Consider the following 17,462-nt stretch of genomic DNA (forward strand, 5'->3'; position numbering starts at 1 on the left):
ATTTTTCGATTAAAAAATTTTGAATCAAAAGTACACGGTCAACCTAACGAAACTTAAGAAATAGCTTAGATCTGATGTGGATATCGGTTTTCAATATCCACATCCAATATCTGATACCCGCATCTGTCCCCTGCTATCCGGTATCCAGATATCGAAAAAACCAGATACCGGAAATTGCCTTTCCGGCATCCGGTACCGGTATCGGGACGGGCGAACACTAAATGCTAATACACAGCCTGATTACAAGTGTTATGTATTGGCTCGTTAGATTTGTCATCTCAAATTTGTAGGTCCCAAATTAGGTTAGCAAGTGTTACTCTCACATCACAGAGTTGAGGTAATTATAAGCAAAATTTAATTTTGACATAGATGGATACCCTACAGACTTTATTCTCCTACAAAAATTGATTTGGTACACGATAAGCAAAAGAACAAAAGGGCTTAGGTTACAGCCCCTTGTCTCGGAAACTTCTCATTTGAGCCGGCGTCTGCCTTCACTACCGATATTACATTAGTTCTTAGCAGTTGAACGTGGTCTTGAAAACTAGGGTTCGTCGGGTTTAACGATCAAGTTCAAGACGATTGTTAAACGATTAACGTCGGGTGAAGATGGGCAGAGGCAAGTTCAAGGGCAAGCCAACCGGCCGAAGACAATTTTCCACGCCGGAAGAAATGGGTGGGCGGCTTCTCCTCGTTAATTGTTATTTTTTGATGCCAAATATCATGGTCGTTGTGCTCTCTTTGTTATGTTAGAATCGTGTCTTCACCAACTTTTCGGCTCTGTTTTCGAACTTTTCGCGTATGGATCAAGAAGATCCTTTTGCCTCTCCTGAACGAAATATCCATGATATCTGAGTCTTGGGAGCCGTTATGTACCTCCATTATTAAAATTGGCTTCATGCTGTCTCCTCTGACCAAAAAGATTATTGATTCATGTTTTCTAGTTAGAGTTGTTCGATTAGATATGGTGTTGAAAAAGTCGATTTTTTTCGGCAACATAGTCGGAAACGTCCCTTTAATTTCTCGCTGCTATACCATGCCTAATGCCTCGAGGTTAAGGGCAGAAGACAAAAATTTCTCGAGAAACTAACCGTTTCTTGAATACGAGTTGTAAATTCCAGCTGAAGCTGTTGTGTCTAGTTTAATTTTAAAATCTTCTCGCAGAGTAAAATTCCAATTTTTCGGCCGTTTTTCTATCCGTAGATTATTTTCTCTTGGACATCGTCTGATTTGCGCTCTCCAACTGGATTCTTTTCTCAACCATTTATCACGTGAAGTGAAATTACTTCATTTTTTCTAGTATCTGCTTGAAACCAACTACCTCAAACTTGTTTTTCTTCCCTTTCATTTGTGGGGAATGGAATCAATGATTTCTTTTTGAAGACAAAGCTATTGAACCATTTAGAAATTGTATTAATGGCATACGCTATTATTTAAAACTTGCACTTTGATTGTCGGCTGGATTCCTGCATATATTGTGGGGTTGTTTAATCTTTCCTTTCTCTGATGTTCTCTCTGCAATATTGAGTTATTTTCCTGTCGGCGTACTACTTTCTTAACTAACCTGAGCAATTTTTCTCAAAACTTCATGAAACAGTTGCCGGCACCTCCACTCGTCCTCGTTCTTTTAAGAAGGTACTCTCTTTGCATACTTGGTTCTATCACGATATGTTTTTTGTTGTTCGGTTTGATGTTCGTTTTTCTTTTGAGTGGTGAGCAGAGAAACTGCTTGATCCGCGTCGTTATCCATTTGACTTTGATTTTAATTTTCTTAAACACTCTTTTGATAATTCTTGGTGTTCGTCTGAGCTGCATTCCAATCCCGAGTTCTCCAATTCTCATCCAGAGACCAAGCTGCGTTCCGTTTGAGAAACTAACGTCTCAGTTGGCCCATCTATTTGAGACAATTTTCCTCAAAGTGGTAACCTATAGGGCACAGTGTGGAATTCATTTTCTCTTCTTGATGTGTTCAATACTGACAACGGGATAAGAATCCAGGGTCTCGCCCAACAGTTCAAGCAAGTGGATGTTCCATCAGCATAATCTGGGACGATTAGCATCAAAATACAAAAAATGTTTTGCCCAGCGGTGTCTACTCCCTACTAAGATACTTTGATACGGTACCGATGGCCATATATTTAAGGGATCAGACAAAGAAGAACACCAACATGTCATGTGCCGTTAGATGAGATTCTTTATGAACGAAACAGTTGGCCAGGACTTCAGTATGGTGCCATGGAGGCATCCAATAAGGGCCGAAGAATTCTAGAATCCTCTAGAATCCCCCAGAACCTCTTAGACCCAAAATTCTATAATCTTCTAGAACCCTCATATTTAAGAGTATAAATATAGGGGAAGACCATGTGAGAAATAATTGACTTTTGTATGTTTCCTCAAACCCTATATCGTGTATAACTCTAGGATGACTTCCGCCAGGGGAGGTTGTAGGTGGCAAGGAGATGTGTCACTGGGTAGCGAGATGTCCTTGGAATAAAGAGTGGCCATAGACTTGACTTGATTTTGACCAGAAAAGGGCATCTACTGGCGAAATCTGAATTCAGCTAATGAGCTGACTGGGGTCCTTTGCCAAGGATGGATATCTGGGATTGGGAGCATCTCAGAACTTGATCACGGTCTTGAGTTCGAGGAATAATGTATGAACAACTAACGATTTCATGTGTACTGACTTGCTTCGGTTTTCAGCTGTCTATCAAACTCCAAAGTTTACTTCTGTCCTTGTATGATGCTCAGGAAAGGAGTGGGCGGCCTTAAGTTCAGTGTATGAACAATTAAGGATTTCATCATCCTTTCTATACTCCTTTCTTAGGTCTGCTAGTGCGCTAGTAAGTTTGGACTGTTACGATCCCGATCGGAGACCGTAACCTTCACAATGTGATTCGTCCATAATCGAAATGCAATTGATCCAAATTCGATATCGTTGTTTAAAGGAGAGTAGAGAAGGTGAAAGAGGGTGTTCCCGGGGTAAGAGAAGATGGGAATGATAAGGGGAGAGGAAGCCAAGGATCGCCGGTGATGGAGAGCATTCTGCGAGCAGACTGGTGGCGTCCACCTGCGAGAACGAGTGGATGTCACAGAGAGGGATAGGGAGAGGGAGAGGAAGCGGAGGAGAGGCTAGGAGGAGAGTAGGGAGGAAGTGCTCACAGTTAGTTTCTTCTTCTTTCTTCTTGGCTCGCATGAGTGAATCCTTAAATGGGATCAACCGTGGGCTGGGCCGACATTACCGGGCTGGGTCGTTGACGTTCCTTCCTCCGAACATAGACGCGCTGGTGGATCATATCAATTTCATCATCCTTTGTATACTCCTTTCTTAGGTCTGCTAGTGCGCTAGTAAGTTTGATCATTGATTCTTGGCCGGTTATAGGCATTTATGTTGTGATGTGTACCGATCTGCCCAAATAATGACGTGGAGTATAGTATTTGATGATTAATTTGGGGTATGGTACCTTATTGTCATATCAATGATCTTGATTTATATTTATTTCCCAGCCTCAGTAGAACTGCAGAATGATGCCTTTTAACCACATTTCTGATGGGTTCCAGCGTTAGGGAGAGAAATCGATGAGAAATTTGAATGGGGGGAAGAGAGAAACCGGCAATTCTTCCGGTAAAATCTTCAGCAGGACGCTAGGACGGTGCTGTCGCCAATTCTTATGGTGGGCTTGTCTGCGAGAGGATGAGAGAGAAAAGAGAGATGACAGCAAGGGAGAGAGGAGGTGATAACCCAATCATTCAATTAACTGCAAGCAGCCATTCTCAGAGGAGGACTACTTATATTTTAAATAGATTGACGGTAAACGATAGGAATTCCCATAGAGACGATGGGGATAGTACTCTGGTAGGTGCTGCCGATACATTTCTCAGGTATAACGTTGACCACGTAATTTCTGTTCAAGTTTTCTAAGCTTGGCAAACATTTGGTGTTTCAGGTCTCTGAAAATACTTTACTAGGGTTTTATTTTATTTAAAAGTTTGGCGAAAATTGAACCGTTGTCATTTAATAAGAGTGCATTTTTTTCTCAGGAAGAAGTTGAAGAAGAGGAGGAAACTCAAAAAGATAGTGGAGAGGAATCTGGAGAAGACTCTGATGAAGACGAGTCGGCCGTAATTTCTCTCAGCTGTTTTTGACTCTTACCTCTTTTTCTTTGTTTTGATGTGTCGAATAATGTGGGCAACTCTCATGTGCTCGCAGAAGAAGAAAGGTGCACAGGGAGTCATTCAGATTGAAAACCCTAATTTGGTGAAACCGAAGACGCTGAAAGCTAAGGATGCTGATGTGAGTTCGCTCTTTTTTGCTGTAACTGGTACCTACCAATAGAAGTACAACGTCCAGATTCGAAGAAACGTCGCGTCGATTTTCAACTTATAAACCGCGCTATATCTAGAAACATATCCATGGTTAATTCAACTGATATATCTAAAATAGTTTTGACTTCTTTTAATCGTAATTTTCAAACTTTGCTTTTTGGATTTTCTCATACTATGGGGGGGTCACAAGATGTCTTCTCATCTTTTTATGCCGCGAATATTATATCAAGCTGATTTTGGTTATTCTGCTTTATCATTCTACAAAATAAAGAAAGAAACTAACTCATTTTGACTCTTAGTCAAGCGTGGAAGAGATGCAGAAACTCGCTTGGATGTGAATTAGTTCCTTAACATCTTTGGAGTCTAAAGAGCTTGAGATATTTATTTCCCTATTTAGTTTTCGCATTTTCTTATTGTTCTGAATAATAACCCATATCTAGGCTTTAGTTAGATGTCATTTGCTACTCGGTTTAATTTATTGTCCAACTACCGTGAAGATCATCTTGCTGAAGTTGGTCATGCTGTCTTATTGCAGTTGGAAAAAACAACTGAACTCTCCAGGCGTGAAAGGTAAATATTATTCGATATATCTTCTTTCTCAAAAAAAATAAATTACTCGATATACTTCGATGGCTTTTAAGGGTCGATTTGTGCTCGTATGTTTTCCTTTTCCTCATATTAATCAACGTTAATCTAATCGATTCTTTGTTTCGTGCCGATGAATTGGTACATGTGGAACAGTCCCACTGGTTCTCGCCAATGAACTACCTTTTTTGAAGCCATGGGACCTGGAATTTACCAAACCAAACATTTCGCTGGCCATTTGACTTGCTTGTCTTTGATTCAATGACAATTAATCACAACTACGCAGGTCGAAACCAAGAACCTCGTAGATTGATTAATTGTGTCGTTGCTTTTTCCTTGTTTCCCCTTAGATTTCGCGTCGATTACAGTTTTTATCATCGAACGGATTTTGGACATTTTTCTACATTTTTTTCTAACTGTTGAACCCTTCACTTAACCATGAATCTACTACACTAACGGTATCGTTATCCATTTACTCTTCCAGGGAAGAACTGGAGAAACAAAGAGCTCACGAGCGTTATATGAGACTGCAGGAACAAGGGAAAACTGAGCAAGCGAGGAAAGACTTGGGTATAACATCAGCCTTAAGCATTGCAATTATCATGAATTCCTACTTTTAAAAAAAACTAAAACTTATCATGATTTATTATCATTCTCCGCACTAAAAAATTTCTGCTTTTTCTCTCCTCTGGGCTGTGTTTTTGCCTGTACCCAATTCCTCTCTTGTAATCCTGCAATTTGGTTTTGAGTTCACTATTTTTGTTATCAATTATGTGTTCAATATTGAATTGTTTTACAACTTGTGTTGAGTTGGATGTGACAGATTCTTCAATCTCCTAATCGCAGATCGTTTGCAATTAATACGGCAGCAAAGGGCCGAAGCTGCGAAGAAGAGAGAGGAAGAGAAAATGGGTCAGTAGCTCGTTCATGTCTTCTTTGCAACGATTTTTCCTTGCAACCACGATCTCACCCTCGTCTTCTTCAATCCATCAGCGAAAGAACAGAAGAAGGCCGAAGCTCGCAAATGATCGCCCATCTTCTATTGATATTCATCTCCGTGAGACGTTATCTTGATTTAATCGGCTGTTCTTGAAGATCGACGGAACTCCTTCCACTTTCTTTCTTTTCAATGTCACCAACCGACTCATTCGCGACTGAAACTCTCGATCTTCTTCAAGAAACATGATGATATTAATCCAATTTGAACTGTAATTCCGGACGAGGAAGGTTTTTTTTTAGGTTTTACCGGGAGGTAGAATTTTTGTGGGTGGGGCAGAGATGGAGCGCGAGTGGGTAAGATTAATCCGATTTGGCAGCGTTTTGTTTCGGATTGGCTTATCCATCGGATTGTCGCCATATCGGGATGGAGTAGCGATTCCGGAATGGAGGGGGGGAATATTTAGGAAAGTAGAGGCGATGTGATTGGATGGTCGACAGTTTTTATACTGGAATCTCCGCCTCTCTCTCTCTCTCTCTCTCTCTCTCTCCCTCTCTCTCTCTCTCTATCTCTTCTGCGAAGAGCAGGCGCGCCTCCTTCTCTTCTTCCCGCGGAAGGTAATCGTGATTAAACTTGGATTTTCTCGAGTTTTCTGGTCTCTGATCGCGATCTTCTCTTCGTCGATCGGTGGAATTTGAAGGAAGGAGTGGGTTTCGATCGATTTCTTTGTCATCTCCGGAAGCAGGGAGCAGCGAGCTGATCTTACGTATTCTCGATCGACGGCGAGGTTTCGCTCCTCTCGCTTCAGATTCGTTCGTTTTCTCTCGACGCGATGCGAATCAGCCTGAAATTCGTTTCGAAGAATTGTTGTCCGTTTCTTGAGTGGAAGCTACAGCAATGTGCTGGTTTTTCTGCGATCGGCGTTGGATCTTCTTGGTGATTTTGCTGGCTCTATCTGCTTCTTCTTTGAATTGAACTTTTCTGTCGAGTTTCTCATTTTTGTCATCGCTGGTATGGATTGTACGCCGATTTTCACTGCTTATGTGTTCTTCCACTGTTCATGAGGAATTTCTAGTGATTTTTCTCGTGAAGAATTTCAAGAGAATTTCGAATGCACCGGTCTGATTTTTTATTTATTTCTTGAACCTCTATTATTCAATTCGTTGACCGCCTATGAAAGATTTCATAAGCAATGATTTCTTCAGTCGGAAACGTTATCTGAATCTCGTGGCGAAAATTGAACTCATAGATGAAAGCAATGATTGATTATTGAAGAGAATTTGTCCCCATGACTTGCCTGGTCACTTCCCTTGGGGGCTTTTCTTCTTCCTTTTAATGCGGAAATGAAAGCTTTCTTTGGCCACTCTGGTCATTTCTATGTGCATAGAAAAAAACTTTCTTGAGCCATGGTTTGAATCCAAATTTCTTGTTGTATTTCTCTTGCCCCCGCGTGGAAAAGATTTGCATTCTTTTTAAATTTAAGATAAATTCGTAAGATTATTTTGCTGGTTCATTTTTAATGATGTTTTTCTTGCTTCTATGGCCAGGATAGCCGTGTCAGCCTGAATTTGCGCATGATATAAGTTTAATCGTCTGAAATTGCCGGTTAAAATGGACCGCGCCCGAGTATATGCTCGTCCTGATATGCTGGAGCCGTTTAACAGAGTTGATCTCCTCAACTCTGGTGGTCATCATCATTCCATACCAAATGCTGAAATATTTACTGCTTCCAATATTGAAAATCCTCTCAATAATTCTGCCATATGGGCGGACATCAATAAACACCATTGTCATGACCATCATGTCCAGCATCATCAACCGCAGCATCAGTCTTCTGTCCCTAATCATGGTTCGAAATCTATAACACCTCCTAATGTGATCTCATCTTGCATGATCTTTCTTATTCAAAGGGCGGTTCTTCTATTTTAGGTAATGTCTCGGGTTGGCGTGGCACTCCGTTTGTGGATAATACTGGAATCCTTACTAAGGGGCAGGATTCCTTGTAAGTTGTTGGAATTTAACAGGCATTCTATATTCGGTGGACCGTTTTGATATCGTAATTTGCGTAATTAATGATAGGGAAATGGACCCCCGGGAGGAAATGCGAAATTTTTATCCTCAGACAGAAACTTACATGATAAACGGTGGAGCACCTGGTCTGATGGAATGTCCTTTTGGTCATCATCATCATCATCATCCTCATCATCATCATCCCGGCTACTGTCAGGTACATCATGGTTACTATCTCCCCCCTTCTTGGGCGCAGTACAGAGTCAATCCCGATGGTGGCTTTCTCTCAGCATGGGGTCATCCAGCAACTCCATGTTTTCCAGGTGATTATCTCAATTATAACAGACAATTAAAAATCATTGGATGAATTGATTTAACCGCATAGAATAAAAAAAAATTCCATCTTTTTTTTCATAGACTTGGTCTTATTTATTATGTATCTTCCTTTCCAGGAAGAACTTTATTATATCAAAGTTCGTATGAGATGGGTGGTACTTTATTCTGTAACCAGTTCCATCCCCAAATACCAGCTGCTGTGCAAAATCCAATCGGGCTTGACTTTGGCGTTAATACCTCCTATGGGCTTCCAGTGAGCAACTTATCGCTGTCAGTTGGAATCCATGCGGATCCGCTGTCTAGAAATTCAAGGCACATATCATCTGGTGCAAATTCAAGATATTATAGGTCTAACCGATGGCTACCTCAGTCGATTCCTGGCGCACCCTCGGCCCACTTGAGGATTTCTTCTGCAGAGGTCACCCTCTTTTTATCTTTCCATTTTTTAAATATTTTGCTGACTTTACCCGCTTTTTCTCCATTATTCTTTATTTTTGCTGAACTTATCTTCTTTTGTTTCTCAAATTTTTGTTGACTTTTATCCTTCTCTTCTCTCTTTTTGTTGTCCTTCCCCTCGTTTTATTTCTCAAATTTTTTATATTTTTACTGCCGTCCTAGCCCCATTTTATTTCTCCGTTTTTTGTTAATTTTTGCTGACATTAATCGTTCTAATTTTTTTCATATTTGCTGCTCGTGCCCTCTTTTTATTTCTCTATTTTTAACCATTTTTTTAATAAACGTTTTGCTGACCAAACCTTTTTTTCATAATTTTTTGCCGATCGTTCCTTTTTTTAGTTCTCCACATTCTGTATTCTTCGCTCTAGGTATCCCTTTTTTTGGTACTCCACTTAAAATTTCTTTTTGGATATTAGCCTCTTTTTTCTATCTCTATTTTTTAAGCTTTCCTGTCATCTGGATTAATGGAAAGTAGTTATATCAATCAGTGATTTCGGTGCCTGCCACTGATATATTATTTTGCAGGGGATAAATGAAGTGGCTTTTCCGAGCTTTTATGGAGCAGAGAACTTTTTCGATCGCCACAGTGACTTGAGATTGGACATCGATGGAATGTCCTACGAGGTAGAAGTCCGTCGGTTTTCGATCTTCATCTGACATTAATGCAAATTTTCAAAACAATTGTTCCAAGAAAATTAAAAAGAATAACAATTCCTCTGCAGGAGCTTCTCGCATTGGGAGAGCAGATCGGACAAGTCAAAATTGGTCTCTCTAGAGAAATGCTCTTGAAAAAATTAAAAACCAAAGTTTGCTCAACAGTAGCTGATAATGTGCCTGACACTGGCTCTTGCATCATTTGCCAGGTATGATCAGTGGATGTAATTTAAGGAAAATTCAGAAAAAAATTCAGTTTTAAAGGGTTTTATTTTCGTTGAAGGCGAACTTTTTGGAGAAGGAAAAAATAGGAACTCTGGACTGTGGCCACGAGTACCATGCGGATTGCATATTGGAATGGCTTGTGGTGAAAAATCAATGCCCAGTTTGCAAAGCCACGGCTGTACCAGTGGATGAGAAGGACAGATGAGGCCCAGTTCGCATAAAGTAATTATGAGAGGGAAAGATATTCTTTCAATTGATTTTTTTCTCTTAGTTTGGTGTTGTACATAAATGGTACATAAAAATGTTGTTTTCTTTATTTTATTTTCTCTCCCGCTCTGTAAATGACGCCGATAGACACGTTTATTTAAGTTTATTTCAGTTTCTCTGCCTACTCAATTTCCCATCTTGAATATTTTGTTTTACTGCTAGAATTAGGATATATCATAGTATGATGAAATAAAAAATTGCTTTTTACAAGTAAAGAACTTCGTTATACAAACTTGTAAAAATATGAGGCAAGGAGCCTTAGACGATTGGGTTTGTACAGGGCTCCCTACCTGATCATCGATATATCAAAATATTGATAAGGGCCTCTTTAACAAAGTACACACTTTTTTGGATTACTTATTTTTTATATTTTTAGAATTGGAAGAGTGAGGGCATTGGGACAGGCAGGAACCTGGCAACAAGAAGGGTTCACACTTGAGATAAAATTTGGGTGAACTCAATAATATGGTTTATTTTGTCAATCATATCTCTGATCAGAATCTGATGATGGTCGAAGGCAAGCCGATAGGTCAAGTGGCCTGCTTTTGAGCAATTTCAGATTCTGATCAAAATATAATCTCTGATCTGATATTGTACCTGGTTTTTAAATTTTGGGGATCCTCAACTAGGTGACTTAGTTTATACACATAAATATTGTGACACTTCTTAAGAACATACATATATTTTTTTTTGTATAATTTCAAAATGTCAAATGCTACAAAAATATGTTCTTGCAATAAAATGGCAATCAGGGTGAGCGACATAATTTTGGAATGAATTATTTATTTAGTTTTTGAAGTGGGACAATTCTCTGACTTCTAATTTAATGTCCTTTCATATTTTCGTTAACATAATTGTGCCAAGTTAGTTTTTTTCAGATTGTCTGTATGCTATTTCAACTATGTTGTGACATGACTTTATTTAATTTTAATACAATTGTGTAATTTTTTGAATAATTTTCCATTGCATTAACTATAAGTATGTGATTCTGAACTGTAGCGACCATGTCTACATTGGTGAGCATTCCCCTTTCTCAGACGACAGTTGGGAAACAGCTGAGGGTAGTTTAATTGGGCGTTGAGGGGCCAGCCATCAATGACTATCATCATAGTGGACACAAATTGGTGGTGGATATTATGCATGCCTTGTTTGTCGGAAGAAGCACCTGCTCAATAGTTAAAAAAATGATCAAGTAATAGAAAAAAAACTAAAAAGTCTTTAGGACGATTTCATGGCAGTTCATCATAAGAGACATAATGATCTCAAAGGTATCGGCAGTGAGCAACATCTTATCATGATGTCATTTCCAACATATGATCAAGAGTGATGATACACTATAGTGCCTTAAGGGGCCATAGGCCCAAATAGACTGAAGATGCCATTATAGTAGTTGCACGTTTGATGAACTCCCAGTGGAGCATTGTCAATAACGCAATGTTTGATGAACAATGGTGTTATGCCATGCAAATCAATATGGATCCTCTAATAGCAAATAAAATAAAATGTGGATGATATATTTGTATAGCTGAATAAAAGAGAAAGTGATGAGACAATCGGGAAAGGTCCAATGGCTATTGTTCACCACAGATGCATGGTTGTTGAGAATTCTACCAATCCTTTTAACATCACCGTTCATCAGGTTATCACAAATGGGAAGTATTGCAAATATTTTCTTGACATCTGAGAACTTTCTTGCAAGCATGATGGCAATAATATGACAGCAGTTCTTATAAAAAAAATCAAGGAAGTCACTCTAAGTTCAAACGTCAATGTCGTGGCACGTCAAAATCACTTGTTACATTTTAAAATTTACACACGTGGTATATTTTGTATGTAATGTTTATATTAACTAGAGTATATTAGTAGTCATTGCACAAAGAGTTTACAGAGTATGGAATCGCACTTCGGTGCTCAAGTGGCACATACGTTGGGTCACTTATATCCTGAACTTTGAGGTCTATGAGAAACTAACTTCTTGATTCCTCTAGTTGAGGCACCTAGAGAGAAAGAAGATGTAATGAGTAGGATGACTGAAGACTACATAATGATTCTGAGGCCAACAATAGAGAGGTGATTTTGGAGGAAAATGGTACCTGCCATTAGGGTGTGACTAACGATATCTGTATGCGTCATCTATAATCGCATAATGCATCATCTGTACGCAAAATAATGTCGAACGTGGACAACAGTGGTATTGGATATCGATAACTGATATTGGTATGGCTTACTTAACGGATAATGGTTCCGGACATTGTTAGTGTGATAACGATATCGGATGTCGATATCGATAAGACGATAACGGATACGATATCGACTACGATATTGGAATGGATAACAGATTACAAAGATGGTTGACCTGTGTAGGAAAAAATCATATTAATTATACGAAGCTTTGTAGGAAAAATCATACTAATGTTGAAGTATGGATGCCATTTTCCAGTTTGAGATGATTTTTGGAAAGTTGTAGACTACCTGTTGCAGTTAATGGATTACACAACAGACAACAACTGACGCACATAATCAAAGATTAACGATAACTTAATGTTCCACATTAATGTAAAGATGGGGAAGTCACCCAAACATACATTACAAAGTGAAGATGGTCCTTAAACAACTAAACATAACAAACATCATAGGTTCTCATTCCACAAGCCATCCATTTCCCCCGTCGTCGCTTTCAGGTGATGGATGTTGCCTTTGTAGATAGTATGGGCGACTTGAAACTTGACAAAGTTAATCATTGCTGAGGTGAAATTATAGTGGGTCCAATAGGTGTGGTCTGCCCATGGCTCATAAAATGGATCATGATTCATTGGGATGTGTGGCTCTAGTATGGGCTTAGTTGGGTTGAAGCAAAGGCTTGCAAGGATTTATATCATATTGGCATCAATCAATTCTATTTGCTCTGGTGAGAATTGAGGGGCATTGATAGTGATGTCTTCGATATTTTTGCTAGAACTTCCACCACTACAGTTGAACGAGTAGACGCATACTTCGACGTGGTAGGTGTCGATGTTCTGTTGCTGGTTTGTCACCTGACGTCATGGCACTTGTCATGGTCCATATGGTTTAGGTAATATTGACTGTAATACTCAAATAAATACTCAAATATAAAGTAAAAAGTATCAAAAGTCAAACATACTATAGAAAATGCACTTGTACTAAAAGAAGAGTTCTGAAAGAAAAGTGTTTCTCTGTGTTCAGGAAAAAGGTTAGATTCGTCTTCACAATGCTGCTTAAGGACTTCATCGTAAATCCCATGTAAGGCACCATCACAGGAGTTCTACTGCTCGGAAACTACCTTGACATCTAAAATAAAAAACCATCTCAATTTACCATCCATATGTATAACATAACTAAAGATAAATTAGAATCATACCTAATGTATATGGGTCAACGTCCATGTCACCGTCAAGGCAAATGTCACCTTAGTTTTTCCTCCTCAACACCAACACTTTACACAAACAAGTGCCTCAATACTCATCCCCTCCAAATGCGATCTCTCATAAGTGATAACTGCTCTACCAACGGAGAACAACCGTTCTGATGGAGCACTTGTAGCAGGCACTAATAGAAATTCATGTGCAATTTTTGATAGTGCTGCATAGACAAGAACACCCTTAGTTCCCCACTAGACAAGTGTAGAGTCTCCCCCTCCCTGGTGTGTAGTACGTAAGAATGTCTCTATTTCCTCCAAAGGGGAAGCGGGTGAGGTTGTTCTTGTAGACGGGTCGCTGCTAAGGGCTTGACTGACCCAAGCCTTTAATGGTTGTTGCTGTGGGGGCATGGTTGTATTGCGTCAGTCATAAGTAGATGCCGGTGTGGTGGGGAGAATTCCACGAACAAAGGATACGGCCTTCAAATATAATGCCTCGTCAAACATTGTGCCCTTGCAAAATGGGTCAAGTATTGAGCCAGCTAGGATGGCATTGTTGTTCCACAACAACTTCTCATATTCCACTAGTTTTGTCTGCATGGCAACAACTGCATGTAGCAATGATGCGCGCTCATCCTTTGGTAGTCTCTTGCCTTTTAACAACGTGGACTCAGCAATCTGCTTCATGACATCATCCATGCGTCGTGCTAATGCTCACACAAGGAGGAGGACATCCCCGATGACAGACTCCTTTGACTTGCTAACATGATCGGTTGTGTACGCGAAAGGTCCAAATAATAAGGCAAACTCCTTAAGCAATTCCCATTCATCATGCGAGATTTTCGTTTGGCTACTCCATGTTGTGAAGAATGCAGCCCTTGCATCAATCACATCCTTTTTGGTAATAGCTTCTTCTAGCACCTCGTGTGTTTTACTCCAACGTGTTGAGCAGTCAAGTGAGGGAAATCTTGGATTTAATGTATGTGTCTTGCAAAAATCAGCATAATATATTCATCGCTTTGTTGATCGACGTATAGCTTGAACTCCTGTTCTCACTTTAGTCACTATGTCCCCAAGTGAACCGCTGTGCCACTACAATGAGATGTCCTCTTCACCCTCCTCCACATCTAATTCATTGTCATACATATCAACATGCATGGCAATATCACTCTCCTCCTTGACTATGGGTGCCGCAGTGGGTGTAGAAAAGCTTTTCAATGCAGCTTGAACAACAATGTTCACTACGTGTGTGACGCATGGAAAGTGTCACCTGGCACTGAACCCTATGCTCCTTCCACGTAGTCTTCTTCCTAATATGGCCATCATTCTCTTGTTGCTTGATGAGTTATCAGTGGTAACAGCACATAACTACAATGTAAATCACATTAAACATTAGAGTGTGCATTGATAAGTATCAAATACAATAGTCCTAACATTACTCACCTTTGGCTCGAGTCCATACTCTTCAAGCACCTCGATAAGGATTTCTGCCAATAAGGACAAGTTCACGATATGTCCAACGAGCGTCAATCCAATGAACTGTTATGCCCAAAAGTTCACAACCATTTTTTATCGTCCAACCATCAGCTGTCATCGCCACACGGTTGACATCTGCTAATGTGCGAATGATCTCCGCCTTCCTCCCCCTTAACAACTTCATCGTCCATGCCTTGATGACTCAGGCACGCGGTGAGGGTACCTCACTGTATATCGCAAATCGCCATGTCTCCCTCCAAGCATTTGTATCAACCCAGAGCCATGGCAAGTCGGTGCGACAAACTAGCTGACTAATGACGTCCTCGGTCTCTTTCGGTGTTCGACCCCTCAATGGTCGCCTTCTGCCAAAGAGACCTGATGTCCCGTCATCTACTAAGTCATTTATATATCGTTGCGTACTAGTGCTGCCCTTCAGTCCATGTTCTTTCAGTTGAACAAATTTGAAATGACGCCAAAAGACGTCTATTGGGCGCTTAAGATGGACCATCTTTGTTGCATTCTTCGTGCGACAAATTTTACACTCGTATGTCGAATCCCCAACAACCGTGAAGTACTTTAGAATGGGTGATCGTTTTGCTCATCCACGTGGCTTCGACACATCAGCAGTATGCTCTACTGGTAATTCCTCAAATGCTGACTCCTCATCTATTTGAGGTAAAGCGCTCTCTACCGTTGACATGGCAGCTGCTTGGGTGAAGCGTAAGGTGTATGTGTAATAGTATAATGTACGGATGTTAAAAAACTGACCTTGAATTGTACTTGAAAAATAAAACATCGCCATAAATAAGTTTGCAAAAATAGAACATACGGTCTACTAAATCGCACCCTACGACTTGGAATTTGTAATTTGATGATAGGTAAATCACACCAAATAATAGATGATGCTTTTTCATTACATAAACATGCCATGGCTGTAAAGAAACCTGTGTCATTTGATGGACAAATAGATGATGCAGTATATAGGTACGTTGGTAAGAGAGAGAAATTGTGAATGAATGAAATACAGAGTAATTTCAAGATCCTTCAACAAACAATGATGAAATAGATCAATGAAATAAACAATGATGAAACAATAAAATAGATCGATGCATGTGTGGCAGTTTACTCCGTATGGATCTGTTTACTCTGTAAGGACAAATAGATGGTTTACTTTGTATGGATCTGGTGTCGACATATAAACAATTCAATAGATCGATGCAATAGATCGATGAAGCAATGGCTAAAGAAACCTGTGTCACCTGCTTGGCATATAAAAAATAAAAAAAATGATGAATGTGCGGTGACATGCAATGCAACTTATGAATAATGAAAAAAAAAATTCATATGTACAGATTGATACATGATGAACCATTGTCGGGTGGAGGACAGACCTGAAGCGAGGAGAACCCTTTTTGTTGTATGGATCTGGTGATGGTAGCTGCTCGCCAGAAAAATTACAAATGAAGATTTAACAAGAAAATTAAAGAATGAGAGAGATGCAGAGGGATTAAGAGCTGGGATTGAGTGTTGGGAGCTACCTAACCTTCTTCCTTGCTTGCTCCGGGTTCGGCAACTAGAAGGAGATGACGGCTCTTTGCGAAGAGGGGCTTTACAAACCAGATGCAAAATCATTGAAAATAATTATGCTTAATTGTTTGCCTCTCAAATGCCCGATATCGGATGACAAGAAAAATCTCAAGCAAAATCCTTAGTCACTTCTAGCTCCTTAGCCACCTCCAGCTTCCCAAGCAAAATCGCAGCCATAGTTCAAGACTCGGAGTGGAAATCGAACTATGGACACATGTATTGGGCCAAAAACCATAAAAATATCTTTCCCGTTATCCAATATCCGCACTCCACATCCGAGAACGAAACATGGGAAACTATAATTTTGTTGAACGGAGACGGATAACGGACCCGTAATGGATAACGTCCAAATTTTTTTTTGTATTCTGACATCGATATTCGATAACGGATATCGGATATTGATTACGATACGGCAGACGTCGAACGAATGTTGAACGAAATATATTTCGTAATGGATACCAGTGCATAGTTTGGTATCCATTATCTGAACGGTCGCACCCTACCTGCCATTGTCACATTATGTCGCTTAGAAATACCATGTCAAAGATGCAAACACTTGTCCATACCATTTGGAGCTTCACCAAGAGAAATCATAAATATGTCAAGATGTGAAAAAAGAGGACATAAAATGTCCATATTTGATTATCCAACATACATAAGAATAAATACTCATGACATTCTTGTAGTTTCTAAAAGAAGAGGACATTGTTCCCAAAGTTTCGACATCTTGAAAAATTGGGAAATTGGATAATTTCTCAAAGAATGAGTAGGAGATGCTTATACATTTTTATCAAATCTGCTAATAAACCATGTCTAAAAATCTATAAAATCTGATAATATGAATAATTATCTTCATTATCAATGATCTTTGATCTTATATTAATGGGTGATCTTAAAATCACCTTACACTTTTCATAAGTATTTAAGGAACTCATATAACTTTGACTTATTTACCAGGTGTATGATGTGGCACCTCTGGCATTGACAATTGTCTTGGTCTCGATATTTAATGACATTATTAATGTGCTTTTATGCTATTAATTTGTATGAATTTCAAAATTTTATTTTTAAATTTATAATGTTATTCTTTTGATTATTTGAACATTGAATTTTAGAAAAGAATCACTTGGTGCATATTTTGGGCATTTGTAACTAATACATATTGAATTCTACGACAAGCAGTTTAATTTGTAAAAAATATTTTCAACTCTGAGTGAATAAATTTAA

General features: G+C 39.4%; 2 protein-coding genes across 9 annotated transcripts; both read left to right on the forward strand.

Annotated features, from left to right (window-relative positions):
- The first annotated feature begins 467 nt into the window (after window positions 1-467).
- On the forward strand, window positions 468-6,130 carry LOC144703272 (28 kDa heat/acid-stable phosphoprotein-like protein). Of its 2 annotated transcripts, none has more exons than XM_078575404.1 (8): window positions 468-676; window positions 1,598-1,635; window positions 4,042-4,122; window positions 4,211-4,322; window positions 4,824-4,896; window positions 5,396-5,481; window positions 5,758-5,823; window positions 5,905-6,130. In XM_078575404.1, the coding sequence occupies exons 1-8, from the start codon at window positions 610-612 to the stop codon at window positions 5,937-5,939; spliced, it is 558 nt and encodes a 185-aa protein (XP_078431530.1). In that variant the 5' UTR covers window positions 468-609; the 3' UTR covers window positions 5,940-6,130. The 2 variants fall into 2 exon arrangements, with proteins under 2 accessions (XP_078431530.1, XP_078431531.1); XM_078575405.1 differs by having other exon boundaries at window positions 474-676; window positions 4,211-4,294; window positions 4,862-4,896.
- A 159-nt stretch (window positions 6,131-6,289) lies between these two features.
- Window positions 6,290-9,920, forward strand: LOC144703271 (uncharacterized). 7 transcript variants are annotated; one of them, XM_078575403.1, is made up of 9 exons: window positions 6,290-6,465; window positions 6,549-6,635; window positions 7,396-7,697; window positions 7,778-7,850; window positions 7,928-8,181; window positions 8,389-8,612; window positions 9,176-9,274; window positions 9,373-9,513; window positions 9,588-9,920. In XM_078575403.1, the coding sequence occupies exons 3-9, from the start codon at window positions 7,460-7,462 to the stop codon at window positions 9,732-9,734; spliced, it is 1,176 nt and encodes a 391-aa protein (XP_078431529.1). In that variant the 5' UTR covers window positions 6,290-6,465; window positions 6,549-6,635; window positions 7,396-7,459; the 3' UTR covers window positions 9,735-9,920. The 7 variants fall into 7 exon arrangements, with proteins under 7 accessions (XP_078431529.1, XP_078431523.1, XP_078431526.1 ...); XM_078575397.1 differs by having other exon boundaries at window positions 6,294-6,465; window positions 8,311-8,612; XM_078575400.1 differs by having other exon boundaries at window positions 6,294-6,465; window positions 7,401-7,697; window positions 8,311-8,612.
- The last annotated feature ends 7,542 nt before the right edge of the window (window positions 9,921-17,462 follow it).

The sequence above is a fragment of the Wolffia australiana genome, chromosome 5 (assembly GCF_029677425.1).
Source record: "Wolffia australiana isolate 7733 chromosome 5, ASM2967742v1".
NCBI classification, from domain to species: domain Eukaryota; kingdom Viridiplantae; phylum Streptophyta; class Magnoliopsida; order Alismatales; family Araceae; genus Wolffia; species Wolffia australiana.

What these genes read in the sequence shown, in the direction of transcription:
- LOC144703271 (XM_078575397.1), top strand. Translation starts at nt 7,460, where the DNA reads ATGGACCGCGCCCGAGTATATGCTCGTCCTGATATGCTGGAGCCGTTT. An exon ending in GTCTTCTGTCCCTAATCATG is followed by an intron (nt 7,698 to 7,777) that starts GTTCGAAATCTA and finishes CTTCTATTTTAG; the next exon opens with GTAATGTCTCGGGTTGGCGT. An exon ending in ACTAAGGGGCAGGATTCCTT is followed by an intron (nt 7,851 to 7,927) that starts GTAAGTTGTTGG and finishes AATTAATGATAG; the next exon opens with GGAAATGGACCCCCGGGAGG.
- LOC144703272 (XM_078575404.1), top strand. Translation starts at nt 610, where the DNA reads ATGGGCAGAGGCAAGTTCAAGGGCAAGCCAACCGGCCGAAGACAATTT. An exon ending in TTCCACGCCGGAAGAAATGG is followed by an intron (nt 677 to 1,597) that starts GTGGGCGGCTTC and finishes TTCATGAAACAG; the next exon opens with TTGCCGGCACCTCCACTCGT. An exon ending in GCTCTTTTTTGCTGTAACTG is followed by an intron (nt 4,323 to 4,823) that starts GTACCTACCAAT and finishes ACTACCGTGAAG; the next exon opens with ATCATCTTGCTGAAGTTGGT.